Source organism: Phaenicophaeus curvirostris, chromosome 2 (assembly GCF_032191515.1).
Source record: "Phaenicophaeus curvirostris isolate KB17595 chromosome 2, BPBGC_Pcur_1.0, whole genome shotgun sequence".
NCBI lineage: Eukaryota > Metazoa > Chordata > Aves > Cuculiformes > Cuculidae > Phaenicophaeus > Phaenicophaeus curvirostris.
The window spans coordinates 18,748,484-18,764,290 of record NC_091393.1 but is presented as its reverse complement, the minus strand read 5'-3'; the positions used below and the strand labels follow the sequence as shown (position 1 = coordinate 18,764,290).

At 34.6% G+C, this 15,807-nt stretch overlaps 1 protein-coding gene across 3 annotated transcripts in view; it reads right to left on the bottom strand.

The window, feature by feature from the left end:
- EYS (eyes shut homolog) overlaps nt 1-15,807 on the bottom strand; it is a 774,985-nt gene that overhangs the window by 654,781 nt on the left and 104,397 nt on the right. For all 3 annotated transcript variants that reach the window (XM_069851470.1, XM_069851468.1, XM_069851469.1), the window contains exon 11: nt 10,928-11,032. In XM_069851470.1, the coding sequence (XP_069707571.1) occupies nt 10,928-11,032 (105 nt within the window). The remainder of the gene's footprint in view (nt 1-10,927; nt 11,033-15,807) is intronic.

Here is a 15,807-nt window from a genome sequence, read left to right as displayed (position 1 = left end):
TACAAAAATCTGTTCTTTTTAACTTCTTAAAAATTTCTATCTTTGCTACAAATTTGGCAGTTAATTAAAATTAGAAAATGGAGACTAAGAAATAATATCTTAAACATTTAAATAGTTTATCATGTTTATCCTGATTCCTTTACAAAACAAACTTCATGCAATTATGTGCTTTATGAAGTAAACTATGTAATGATGCTTTTTACATGATGCATGAAAAAGCCCATTAAATTCACCAACTAATTTCAAATTCCAGAAAGTCATAAGTTTAAATGTGTTATTTCTATATAACCCATGAAAGTGAATGAGTTGAGTTCTGATGCTTCTAATGACTGAAAAGCTTTACCATTAGTCCTCTTCTTACAACACAGTAGAGAATTCATTAGGGATTTTGGCCTTCATGTGGCTAAAATTATGCCACTTATCTTAAATGACAAAAAATTAGAGTCTATGATAAGGATGTCATGATATTCAGATATGCAAATACTGGTATCAGCTTTTCAGCTCTCAGTGATACACGATGTTATCTGTGTTGTTTAATTCCAAGCAAAAAGGGTGGGAAGAGAAAGCTATTTCCAAATATACCTTTCCAGCATTTCTTTCTTTTTTAATAAAAGGACAACTAACTCAGAGACATGAGAGAGAAGGACAAAATTCAGATAATTAACAACCAAGAATGGCATTTGTGTTACTAACCATATTTGCAGTGCAAATTTACCTCATACAGTTATCTAGTCTTCCTAATGACTTGGTGACATTGGTGAAAAAACAAAGGCATTAACAGATTGTGAATCACCACTCAGGGGTAATTGTAAACCTTACATGAAATGAGTCTTACAAGTTTTATTTTCTTTTTCTTGGCAAAATAAGATTTTGAGTTGTGTTATGAATACATAAATTTGACTCCCGAATTTTTCTCTATCCCAGGTGAAACAGTCAAACTAGTTGCTAGCAAATGTCTTTCTTCTCATGTATGATGTAGAGCTAGAAATGGCAAGAATAGCTGAAAAGATCTGGATGATTAAATTTTTGGTGGAAGAGACAGAATAAAGGATTAAACTTCTGCCTCAGTCCTCATCTAGTCACATCTTTAAGCCATTGACTATAATAACTAAGAATGTTGATAGCGCATTGTAAAAGTTTTGACCCAGAGTGGAAAGGAGGGAGGAAAGGATAAGCAAGTCTTTTGTTTGAGATTTATTTTTTGATTGGGCTATATATAAGCCAAAGGGAATTGCTTATGAAATCTCAGCATGTTTTTTTCCACAACGAAGAATTTTTAAAATACAAACTGCTTTTGCTAGCAGCTGACTGATGCATGTGGCAGACAAAGATAACTGAGTAGGTCTTAGCAAATATTTAGGATACTTTTGAAGAAGAAATTGAAAATCTCTAGGAATGAAATAAAAGCATACCATAAGCATAAGGATGAGGAAAAAAATGTATTTATATATTTTGAAGACTTAGGCCTCCACTAATGGGGAATTCTAAAATACACAAGGAAGACAAGCATTAAAGATTTTACAGATAATACCTCCCCCAAATAATATGTCAGTTACAGCAAGGACAGTTTAGAATTTTACCAAGATAAATAAATCCTATCACTAAATACAAATGCACTGTCTAATTAAAGAGACCAGAAGAGAATTTTACTTTCAGGAAGGTACCTTTAGTTTCTTGGGGATTACAGTGATGTCTCTAAGTAAAGAACTAAGCTCCCTGGCTGAAGTTCACAGATGGTAAATTGCCAATAAAAACTGACCCCCTCCGCCCAGTCCCAAATATACTTTTATTCATGGTAGATAAATGGTTGTAAGTGAATTTATGCATGTTATGAGATATCTTTTTGATCAGTCGGGTCACCTTTCCTGGCTTTGTACCCTCCCAACTTTTTATACAATCCCAGACTATTCTCCAGCACGACAATCTGAAAAACAGAAAAAGGCATTGATGCTGTGCAAACAACACTGCTTAACAGTAATTAAAACACTGGTATGTTATTGACACTGTTTTGGTGATAAAAACAAAATATTGTACTATATGAGGTAGTATGAAGAACATTACTTCCATCCCAGCTAAAAACCAATGCAGATAAAAAACAGTATAAAGTCTTTGAGTGACCGGGAAGTAAATTCCATGAGAAAGATATTAAATGGACTAGCTTAGAAAAAGAAATTGAAATTGGACCAAGAAGTCCAAAGAACAGCACTTTTAAACTAAACCCTAGTTAGCAAAGCTGAATAATTCTCTTGTAATTATATGCAATCTGTACTGTGCCCTGTTTCTCTGTGAATTGTTACACAGACTTTCCATCCAGCTGTCAGAAGCATGCGTTTTATTCTCTGGAAGTCCAGATGACACAACTGGCATAGGCTGAATTATGAGCTTGAGAAGCAAGCTGCTGAGTCCTCTCAGGGATTACTTGTAGATGGGTTATGCATTGGATTCATGCCTTGTAAGCAGAAAGAATAATGAGATAGCCAATTTCCTATCTAACCACGCTTTATCCAAAATAGACTGGAGAGAATAGCCATGCCTAGTTGTGATGACAGACTAGAAATCCAAACAGATATTCTGCACTGCTAACTGCAACTGATTAATTTTTCATCATGTGACGATGTCCAACAACGACAAATTTGCCATTCTAAGTCGGTCTATGGGGATATGAAGTGTCTTTTTCTGGCGTTGTTACCAATTTCAAGTGATAGATAGTTAAGAAGTGAAAAATGTGGCAGGGTTGCATTTTCATACAGTAATATAAGCATTGTAATAAAAGGAGGCATGGAAACGTTGCAGAGTGATGACATATTCCCATGAAGTACAGCATCCAGGCTTAAGCACATAGAAACATATTTTTCATTCAATTAAAAAAATATAAAGAAGATAGAACAAAACTATGGGCAAGTTAAGTAAATAAATTTATGTACAATTTAGTGAAAGAAACATCTCATAAAGCTGTTTCCAATAAGAAAAATTCATCACCTGTAGAAAAGATGAAAGTCAGTGCACTTTCATTTTAAATATTTCCCCAAGCAAATGCATACAGACCCTTTCCATCAAACTGTGATTTTGTTTGTAAAATTATATAAATTTCCATAAACAAATGTCATTACTTACATTAGCATTCATAAATAGGTATTAATAAGAGTTAATTAGAAATATATTATATGCATATTTTACAAACAAGTTTGTGTATATACAAACATGATTTTATTGTTGATACATAACTAGGGTTCATGAAAAATCAACAAATCCCAATCTGGAGCTATACATATAACCAGAAATATTTTAAGGCTATGTTGAACCATATTTAGGAAAAACGTTAGTAAGATACTACATATTTTAAAAGGTCAGTCAGCAACCAAAGATAAATATGCCAACGTAGATGTGCATAGATGGACAACTTGTCTAAGGTGTACAAGTGATTTAAGAAAATACATAATGAAGGGTAGTTGATGTAACTGGTTTTCAAATTAAAGTGAATTTTTGGTGGAAAAATCTATGGACCTTTTAACCAATTTAATTATGAAGATAATAATTAAAGCTGAACATAACAAGTAACATTGGTAGAGCTGCCCCTAGTTTGGGTACATAATGCTTTAGTAAACCCCAGTGAGTCGTGAAAGTGCTCTTTTCTTAAGAAACAGCTAGGCCAAATTAAGCACTGATAATCTTTATTTCACTGCTAACTGCTTCACCGTTGTTTTATTGTAGTCAAAGTGAACCATATGAATATGATCTAAGGCATTTGTGGTTGTGTTTGGCCTGAGTGGCTGACTTTGAAGACTTCCAATTACAGCTGGAGGTTACAACTGATGAGTAATATGAGCAGCCTAACTGTTATTTGGCTGCAGTAAGACTATGCTATTAATTAGTTTAAATTCTTGTTTTCAGTTGTGGGAGGCATACTATATGCAGATAGTGTACAGTCTGCCTCAAACACAGACAATGAACGTCAGTTATTCAGGCAGTAGCTTTACTATTTCAGTCCTGAGTTATTCTTTAAAAGGTCTGCCAATTACGTTGAACTTAATGAAATTAGGCGGTAGCTTTTGTGATGTTTTATCTTATTGAACTTTTTAATGATGGTTTATTACTGCTTATTTGCACTGTCATATAGGGACTGCAATTCTGCTCTTATTGTCCTGGTGCACATAACTTCCCTCATTTTATTAGTTTGATGAGTCACATTTACTTATAATACATATACATTTTCCATTTGTTCTTTTCAGATCCAGTCAGTGGATTAAAGCAAAAAATTGTGCTTTGTTAAAGTAGGTGATCCCTTTTTGGAACCCTAAAGGTGTAATGAAAAAAAACCCCAACAAACAACAAAACAAAACCACACATATATAAAGTGCATTGTTCTTAATATATATCAGCCATCATGGATGCTATTATAATACAGCTAAAGAAATATCTTTTATCATGTATTTTACCTGACTTTTTTACATGGATAAAATAGAACTATCCATCTATTGATATACCATACAATGAAAGTGATGAGTAGCACAGGAGTAATGCAGAAATGGTTTTTGAAACTCCAGGAAGGGAGGTTGTCATGGAAACAGTTGGGCTGGTAATCTTTTTGTTGCTAAAATTTTATTTAGCTGCTGCTTAATCTTTATGTTATCTTAATAAATTTATCTTCCTCAAGTCATTCATGATTTTATTTTTCTTGAAACAAGATGCTATGGTAAGAATTTTTCAGATGCAAAGCAATGACTAATGGCATTTTCATCGATGCTGAAACACACAAAAATGAAAACTTCCATTTTACTCCTACACTCATCTAGTTGAAAGATTAAAAGAGAAAGGTGAGAAAAAGAGTTACTCACTCTCTCTCTATAAAAGGCTATCATGGCATTCTAGACAATGTTTTACCCACAGTGAAGTAAAGGAAAAAGAAAATATGTATAAACAGTCCCCTCAAATATGAAATACTTTTGAATTTGAAATTATTGCAATATGAAATTATTTGCTCTATATGAAAATTACATATGAACTGAAAAGATCAACTAACAGAGCTCGTCTATAAAATTGAAGTAAAACTGACACCACTTGAAATTGAAATAGTAAACAAAATAAGTACCAGGATAATCAGCAAAGGAACCCTCCAGTGACAAAGTAAAGAAAACCAAAAACATTTGATAACTAGCCTGCCTGCAAGAAACAGAAGTTTAATTAATTTGTATGAGCATACTTGCAACAAATAAAAATTTCAAAATATTAATTATCATCAAACAAAGGAAGTGTTAAGTACTACTGGGAGAAGAATGGAAACCACAACAGTGGCACATCTTTACAAAGGAACATAAAGCAATGAATATAATGAAAGCTTAAAAGCAAAGAAAGCAACAGGGTTTCAAAGAGCAATGCAAAGTGTCAAAATGACAAAGAAAAAAAAAAGAAAGACAAATAAGAACAATCTGAAGACTGAGCCACATAAAAGAAGGAGAACGTACAATGAAGCCACAAGCCAGTAAAATATACAGGCAATTAAGCCATGGGGTTTGAAAGTATGCATGTTATTTTTCAGAACGAGATCACATCTAACACTGCATTGACACTATGTTTTTTTCCTGCTAAGAATGTTGATTCAACAAGAGCTAAAATGTTTTGTGGAAACATTAATCTTAGCAAACCTTGGAGCACAACATAGGTTCAAATATTGTCCATTAGGGTTTCCTAATCAGTGATCTGCTCTTCAGTTTTCTTGACACAATGTGTGAAGATTTGCATTCACTTTATATTTAGCCAACACCATATTAACTCCATAATAATTGCATATTAAATCAAATATCATATACTACTTGCATACATATCACTGAAATATCCTCTGCCATTCCTTCTTCTGATGAAGATGACATTATGTTGTTCTTTTATTGCATTAAATTTGGAATATAAATTAATCAATTCTGATCAGTACTTCTGCTTCTGACAGAAGAGATCTCATGAGGACTGTGAGTGATGGAGACAGAGACATACTGTTAGTGGCTGTAATGTTTTCCTTAATATCTTTAGTTCTGGCTGGAGTTTGAAAAAGACAGGAGTTTCTTCCTGCAGAATTGGTGGAAAACAATTTTCCAGAAGATATTATTTAAAAATGCCAGATTCCTTGCTGTGTTAAAACTCAGATTTCAGATTCCCTGGAATTCCAGGCTTTTCCAGTGACATTTTCCAGCAATATCTTCTGTCCTAGGTGAAAAACTGGCCTCTCAAAGTACAGAGCAGAAAGTTTGCTTTGGGTCTTTCTCCTCTTCTTATAGAGCTTATTGTTATTGTGCTTTCACCACATTTCAAAAATATTAAACAGAATTCCTCATGTTAATTGTACTACTGGCTAACCTGGATTTAAATATTTTAGATCTTTCTTTCCACAAACATTGTCCTAAGGTGCAAGGCATAATTGAGGAGGTCAAAATACTTAAAGGTTTAGGCTTTTTTTTTTCTTTTATTATTATTTATTATTATTTATTATTTCCTGATTGCAAAGGCTTGTGCTTGTGGATGTGTGATGGGTTCCTCTTGATGGCTGTCAGATCCCCAGTCAGCCACTTTCTCTCTCTGCCTTTGTACTGGGATTGTGTGGCAAGTTTTTGGTTGAGCAGGGGTGCTGCAGGGGTGGCTTCTATGAGAAATTGCTAGAAGCTTCTGCTGTATCCAATAGAGAGAGTGCCAGCCAGCTCCAAGACAGATCCACTGCTGGCTAAAGCCAAGCTAATCAGCAACAGTACTAACTCCTCTGGGATAAGATATTTAAGCAGCTTGCAGTCAGATCATAAGTGCTCCTCACTGCTTCTCTTTCCTTCACACTTCTTCTTACTCTGGCATGAGTTTTTCCCATGGGCTGTAGCCCTTCAGGACAAACCTGCTCCTGCATGGATCCTCTCCAGGGCTGCAGTTCTTCAGGAAAAGACTGCACCTGCATGGTTTTCCTCTCTACAGGTCCCAGATCCTGTCAGGAGCCTGCTCCGGCCTGGGTTTTCCATAGGCTGGAGCTTCCTTCAAACCACGACCACCTGCTCTGTCATGGGGTCCTCCAAAGGCTGAGTGTAGGTATCCACCCCAATATGCTCCTTCATGAACTACACAAGGACAACCTTCCTCACGATGTCTTCTCCATGGTGTTGCAGAGGAATCTCTGCTCTGACTCCTGGACAACTTTCTCCCCTTCATTCTTCTCTGATCTTGCTATCTGCAGGGCTGTTTCTCACATATTATTTCCTTTCTTAAATATGTTTTTCTTGAGGTGCCGCCAACTTGGCTGTGGGGTTAAATATGACGTGGCTATGCATTGGTTGGATCTGTCAGAATCCAACAGCCAGCCCCAGACTCTCCTCACAAGGCTGGCTTTGCAGTCCCAACTGACAGTTCCTTTCTATGGAAACTCAATACACTTTAGACAACCACATCCTCTAAACCTTTGACTTAGATATCTAAAACACGACTAGTGAATTTGGTGTGTCTCAATTTTTTGTTCTAGTTTTTCATAGTGTGCATCTAACAATAAGTTCCAAAGTCATGACCCTTCTTTCACGAAGAATGGAAATTTGCCTGCGCACAAGAAAGTTTGGGGATTTTTTCTTTTTTTTTTTTTGAGGAAAATCTGGGATAAATATGATTTAGTATTTTTGTATGAGGGTTAAAATATAATTTGACAAAAGGTGTACTGTATGGACTGCCAATGAAGCAATATAGTACTTTGGTACTTATGTTACTATTTTTAGTACCAGAAGCAGCGTAATTGTCAGCATCGTTTTCTTATCGCTTTAGTAAACCTTGTTCGTTAGTCAGATTTATTAGCTTGCTTGCTTCAGACCCAACCAAATGTTTACATCACACAATACAGTGAAGAAACCAGTCTTTAATCCATCATGTACACATTCTCATTTGGATGTTTATCCATGTCTAGATACAATTCTATGTATCTTGTGATAATATGAAGTTTTGTAAACATATGTAACTTAATAGTAAAAATTCCTACTATTACATCCACTTTGCATTAAGAACCCATGTAAGATAAAAGAAGGTACTAAACACTTTCTGTTCAAATCATAAGGGTTTACTATTTATGTAGCATCTCTTAACTATTAAGCCATGCCAGGATCATTCATTAGCTATCTTCACCCACTGCTAATAAAAAACTCTTCTGGAATCCTCTCAGATTTATCTTAGCTTAGCTTCGAGAGTTTTGAAGGAAAAACTAAAAAGAAATTAATCCTTTTCATTCTAAATTGTATATCAAAATAACTTATGATCTCATATCTTCAAATAAATGTCATAACTGTTATGGAATAATTTGAGGGGAAAAAATCCATTAACTCCTAACTATGATTTCCTTTTTGATTTTTTAGTTGAAGTTAAAAAATAGTGCTGCTCACTTTTTACATGGCAAAGGTACTACCGATATACTTCTTGCTCAGCAAATGTGTCTTAAGCTGTATCTAGCAAAACAGAATTACTATTACCTGTAAAATAATAATAATTGTAATAAAAACAAAAATAGATCTTCTACTGCATAAAAAGGGAAGTCTCTATGTACATTATTTGTAGCACATTTGGTAATAATGTAAGGTCCAATTTGGGAAGACATCACCATGTACCTAAAAATAAGAAGCACTGAGACACTGTTTCAGATAACACTAGGCAAAAGAGAAAAGAGGAAAGATAACAGTCATGTACATTCTGAATAAAAATGTATTCCAAAGAAAATAAGGCAATGAAAACCAAATCATTGGTGGTCTAAACATAAAGGCGGTTGCATATACAAACGCTTTCATGTATAAGAACTTGATCATTAGGATATATCCAAATTCTCTGTGCTCCATTGCATTTTGTCAGTGAATAAACCTGATTTATACAATGTTTTTATTATTTATTTATTGACTATTTCTTACTTGCTAAAAGCCAGAAAATATAGGTACTCTGATAAGCAAAACCTTTTTTTTTTTACTTTTTTTTTTCCAGAAATCCAACATGACACTAGTTGTCCATTAAAGTGTGGAGGCATAAATCATCCATCTTCACTTAAGGTTTAGCTAGAGTTAGCTATCTTATCTTTTGACGTGATGCCAAACTAGCAGTAAAAATATCCAGTAACATAGGAACTTTTGTTTTCAGGCAATTTGAAGACATAACCTGTTTAATCATTGCAACATCTTTGTTAGATGGTTACATTTGTTTATCTACACTTTCACCTAGAGAAGAGTAACTGGGATACTAATTAATCTACCAAAGGGCACAAAGGGAATCTCTGTCACACTTAGGTTAAAATTCTCTTCTTTTCAGCCCCTTTTTAAGTACGCATATCACTACACAATTTTCCCCGTCTCTCATTCAACTTGCCATTATATTAATAATGTGGCTGCAAATTGTAATACTGAAAGTCTTAGTTCTTCTCAAAAATAACTCATTATTTCTACAGATAGCCTCTGGTTCACTGTGAGTTACTTGATCTTTTGATCAATGATGATAAAGAACCACTGGTATGCACAGCATTTTAGTAGAGTCAGTATATATTTCCATTACATAAACCTCAATGTTCCAGATGAATACTTGGTTTAACCTCAGAGGCAAAATACAGACACATAAACCATAAGTGTGCATGCACACCAAAAAACAATAATAAAAATTATTTGAATAAGGCCTGTCTACAGAATGACTGACTTAAAAATAAGGCAGGAATCACCTCCTAACATAATATCACAACAATTTTCTTTCCTATCACTGAAACACATTCTGCTGTGTGAAACATCCCTTTCAGATCTGTGGAAGAAAGCACAAGGTGCTTTTATCTAAAATCCACTGTATGTAAGAGTGTTAATAAACACCAAAGGGAGTTAGCCATGGGATAGTAAAGCAGTGCATGGAATGGGAGAATCTCATCCTCAAAAGAGGTAATGTTTGTATTAATATTTAGCTACAGCCTTTATTCATTGAAACACTTAAACACATGCCTACATTTGTCCCAATGAAGCAACTAACATGAAAACATCATCTTACCTTTGAAGACATAAATCAGTATTGTCTTTGGTTCCCAGCTCAACCAGGATAACACCGTAAAGGGATCTCTTGATATTAAGTTATTAAAGTCATCTTAAAATCAGTCACTTTGCTTGAGTGAGATGGTTAGAGAGTTAGGCTTCAGCACTCTGAACAGGATTTACTGATAACTATCAGTTTCTCCTCTAAACACTGTAAGCCTTCTTAGACCATGACCATGACATTCTTAGAATGTTTAAACTGCTCTTTTCTATGATTTTAATCAACATACCTTAACTTGCGAAATCTCAAATTATACAGTGTATATACATAGTTAGAAAAGCAAAATCTTCAACATTATATTTCTTGCTATCTTATTTTTGCTGAGTCATTTTACATTGTGTGCTTAGCTCATGTGTCACCTGGCCTGATCCCTCTTGAATGTCACCGATATCCTATACCACATATTCCAACCCCATACAATATCTTGGATACTTAAGGGCACTTCAGATGTCACAAAATGCACATGCTTCAGCAACCAAATTGAGGTCATTCATACTTCAGAGCAGTGTTTGGTTCATTAGGTGTGAGTAGTGTTGCCAGTAGAACATGATTCCAAAGACTGAGATTCTAGATATTTGTTCAATTTCGACATGGTTTGCTGCCCAAAACATATACTTTTTTTAAAAAAATGTATGTTTCAATGCCATAAGTACTTTTAAATCTAAGTATTTCTGTTATTCATAAAAGCTAGTCATTAGCAAATTGTTATGGACACACATTGAAAAAATCTTGCATTTTATTAGTCTGAATAACTAGACCTGTACCTTTCACAATACCAGTAAAATACTTTCACCACACAAGATTTCATAGCACCTACTTAACAAACGTAGAACTCACACACTATGAAAATCTAGGAATTTTATAGGAATATATAAATGCTTACCAAATGGACAAGTGCATTTGAAGCCATTTATGTCCTCTTCACAGGTTCCTCCATTCCAACAGAGTCTGTCTGGGCATTCATTCGTATGAACAGAACATGTTTCTCCTGAAATTTTATTTTTAAAAATAAATAAATAAATAAAAGGCTGATGTGTTCAAATCATAGAGACATATTTGAAATGAAAAAGTACTATAAGATTAACGCAGTCTGAATGCTGACCCAACTGGCCAAGGTGCACTTACTGAGTACACATGGATTCTGATAGACATCCTGTCTGTCATGAATTTTTCTGATTCATTGGTTTCAAGACAGTCCATTTTGACAGGCAATGTTGGAAGCATGACAATCAGAAAAATAGAAAGCTCTCCTACTGAGGGTATGCATAATCCAGAGCTTTTTTCTATTATGTAAAATTACTATATTCAAGCAATTTTTGTTCAGTTGTGTCAATCATTTTTCTTTCATTTCACTCACAGTTTCCTTTAGAAAAGAACGGTAAAGTATCATTGCATGTGAAAATCAGGCCAACATTAATTTACAGAGTTATGTGTAACAATAGAGTTCAGCTTATGTTCTGCAGAAAGTTGTAAGTACTGTGATACCAGATATTTCTTTTTCTTCACCTAAGAGAAATGAGGACAATCAAATCACTGAAGATGAGCAGAAATGAAATAATTAACAGCAAAGATAGGAGTATAGTGAAATGTAGATTTGTTATCTACTGTAGGGGTTGCTTTGATTTGTAACTGGAAAAGCTATTTCCAGCCACAGGATTATAATGCCAAATCATATGTTCACTGCTTATCACAGATCAGCAGTGCACAAAGCATGCAGTGCTTTCTATGAACCTCACACAAGAAGATAAACCCAAAATGAATGTTGAAATTCCCCTGAATTCTTTGCACTGAGGAAAATATTTGGTTTCTTATCTGCAGCATGCATACATGCCTTCTCCTACAATCTTATGAACCAAGACAGTCAGCTCTTAAAGCCCGGATTTTGTGAAACTGCTAGATATAAAAGGTCTTCATTGGAAAAGCCCATAATAGAACTGAGGTTCTGTTCCACACATAAACTTATGCCAGAGTGGCTCCTATTAGGTTTTTTCCCCTGTCTCTAAACATGCTCAGCATTTTCCAGAAGACTTCAAGACATCTGGATGAAAAGTGGAAGACACAAGCAGAGACCAAGGAGAGTTAGGCTAACTCAGTAAATTAAAAAGCTACCTGCTAGCAGCGACTGCTGCGTGCTGAGTCAGGTATGCTGTGGCACAGATGTTCAGGAGTAGTCAAAATATATATAAGGTTTTTATTTTATTTTATTTTATTTTATTTTATTTTATTTTATTTTATTTTATTTTATTTTATTTTATTTTATTTTATTTTATTTTATTTTATTTTATTTTATTTTATTTTTTGTAAGTGCTTATAAGGTAACAAAACTATGTGCAACCATTCTGATCTGATACTAATATTTTGCTTTCATTGCATTTCTGGTTCAGATCCATTTCTTTGGGTAAGCACCCAGTTATGGAAGGTGTCTTTTAAGGAAGATAAATAGAGATGCTTCGGTACTGGTTCTGTTCTTCTGCATAGACAGTGTTGGCTAGTGCAGAGTTTCCTCTAGAAGTAAATTATCTAGCAACAAGCCATAGGTAAGCTGCAGCACATATAAGAAAAAACTCCTTGGAACAGATTCTTTCACCTCACTTTAGTCGTGTACTTCCTAAAATAAGTGCTTAACATAACACAAATACAATCTATGGAAAATGGTGGAATGAGATCATCGTCATTCACTCATGGTATCAAAGATTTGTGAATATGGCTTTGTTTTACTCTTGAAACTAACACAGTACAGGTATCTCCCTGAAATGGATAATATCATAATTTTAAGACATGGCTGTAGCAGGTATTACTACAATTTCTTTTTACCTGCTCTTATCCATCTCCTTTGATCTTCTTTTCATTTTGCGATAGGAAATTGAGTGTGGCAGTCAGCAGGAAAATGAGTCAATTACATGTAGGCTCTAACTACAGATCCATACTTTAAAACTGAGAATTTAGTGTGAAAGTCCCTGAATGTCAGTATCTAATGCATTATAGGATATCCTGCATTCTGCCTCAATAAAATAGTCCTTAGGGAGGAAGTGGACAATAGCAGAGACAGTTGGAACAGTTTTATAACAGCACCATAAATTAACCATTCAGGTTGACAGTCGTGATGGGGATGGTAGGAAATAAGAGAAAAGGACAAAGACATGGAGGGGAGTTGTCAACTGAGGAGTATTTCCAAAAAGTAACAAAAAATAATATGCGTTGGGTAACATGTACCCTTGAGGAATTCAAAACAAGAATGAGACCTGATCAAAAGGTTAATTCTTTGGTCATGTTTTGACTGAATTACATAAAATAATACAACATTAGGGGAGTTCTGAGAGAGTGATGAAATAATGAAGGCCAAAGGAATCCAGGACATGAAATGAATATTGGAGCTTTAGCCATGTTGATGAGTAGTGACAAAATCTGATTTTGTGTAGAAAAAGTGAGAAAGAAGTCAAAGCCATTCTTCTATTCTAACTGTGATGTGAAACAAAATGATTCTGTCAATATGAGAAAGAAGGCAAAAAAAGATAATTTATCTTCTATTTTCATTTAGAAAAAAGAAAGATATATTATGATATATAGCAAAGGAATTCTCACCAATTGCATCAGAAACTGGATTTCCTTTCTGACATGATGTCAAGAACCCACGTTATCTTAAGACTTAAATGAGTATAGTTTTTCTATATTCTTATATAATCTATATTGCAACATTCCATAGATTAAAAGACTTAGTTCCAGTTTAGACAATCAATCCCAAATGTCCAAACTAACACTGTACAGTAGAAAAATACAGGCTCTACTTGCATAACAGATAATCTGTTTTCAGGAATTTTGCTTTTATTTATCTATGGACGTGTTAGTTATGCATGAATTTCATTCTTCATTTAAGAGAACATGGAAATGGGGAAAAAACATCCCTGCTCTGATGAAAAAGGTGCTTATTTTATGCTGGAGGCTATTATTACAACTAAATTACTTTAGCTGACAAAGAAGCAATTTCACGCCACTCAGCCTCATCTGAGTTATCAAGCATTGAGGATACCTTTCTTGTAACTGATGAAAATATTTGTGAAAACCACTCACTGCTTTACAAGTTGTGCTAGGTAACATTGCTTGCAGAATTATATAAAAAAATATCAAACTTTCTGAAATATTTCAGCTGAAAATGTTGTTAACTTATTAAATACAGTTCACTGTTTCTTTCCTGACAAACTTGCAGTATTGTTGACATATACAGCTAAGACTTGAGTTTCTATACATCTTTTATCATTCCTTCAAGATCACTTTCTTCCTTCTGACTTTGCTATCTAGCCACAGAAAAATATACTATTTATGGATATGAAAAATTGATATTATTTTTTATAAAAAAGTTAACAACTCAGTTTTAGTAATTCTGAACATCTCAGAAAAGACTAGGAGAGAGCATTTTTCTCATATATAAAAATCGTGTGAAAATTTGGAACCGACATCATGTTGTACTGCAATTTCTGCCAATCAAATGCACACTAAGTGAAAATAAAGGTATTCTCTTTTTGTGTAGTGTAGGCAATAACTAGCTTTTCCGATTACCATATAATCATAGAATAGTTTAGGTTGGAAGGGACCTTAAAGACCATCTAGTTCCAATCCCCCTGCCATGGGCAGGGACATCTCATTAGATCAGGCTGCCCGAGGCCCCATCCAACCTGGCCTTGAACACCTCCAGGGATGGGATATCCACAACTTCCTTGGGCAACCTGTTCCAGTGCCTCACCACTCTCACAGTGAAGAAATTCTTCCTTATATTGAGCCTAAATCTGCCCCTCTCCAGTTTATACCCATTCCCCCTCATCTTCTCACCACAAGCCTTTATGAATAGTCCCTCTTCATCTTTCTTGTAGCCCCATTCATATACTGGAAGGTCACTATAAGATCTTGGAGACTTCTCTTCTCCCGGCTGAACAAGCCTGACACTCTCAGCATGTCTTTGTATGGAAGGTGCTCCAGCCCTCTGATTGACTCTGTAGCCTCCTCTGGACCCACTCCAACATTTCCATATCCTTCTTATATTGGGGATTCCAGAACTGGAAATTATGTGCCATAACATGGAGTGTCATTAATCTAATAGTGGCATCTGACAACAGGCATGTCCCAAAACATCTTGCAAAGAGTTTCTAGAGAAATTCAAGAATGCATGTCCTCAAAATATGAAGGCAGTATATGGAAAGTATTTTTAAAATATTTTAGAGACTATCAAGGAATCTATGGAGCTACTTATGGAGCTACTATTCTGAGTATTTGAGATCCTGCACACTTATAATATAGCTATTTTTTTTAGTATGCAAATAATCTCATATACACATTTGAAATGGAAGATGAGAACCTTCTTTGAACATGAGATAAAACCCACTAATTTACCACAAATTACTTTCAACATCAAGGTACGTTAATATAAGTATTTTCTGGGTTTACACTTCTAAGGTTAGCATTAATACAACATATCTAAACATAATTAGTGGTAAAATATAATATTTAGATAGTTATCTAACATATCATAGCTTAGGGTGTGAATTCTTAAATGATTTATAGGCACCACATGACCAAATCCTGAAGTACAAACAGAATGTTAAAACTGATCATGAGCTACTTCCGCTTCTATTAACTTTACAGTGTGTTTTATCCTGCATAGTACTGCAGTGTTCTTAAAATATGTAAGAAATAATTACAGCTGCTTAGAAAAATACGTCACTCTTAAAAATTGCATGGCCTGATATTTAACAGCAACATTGTCTATTGGCA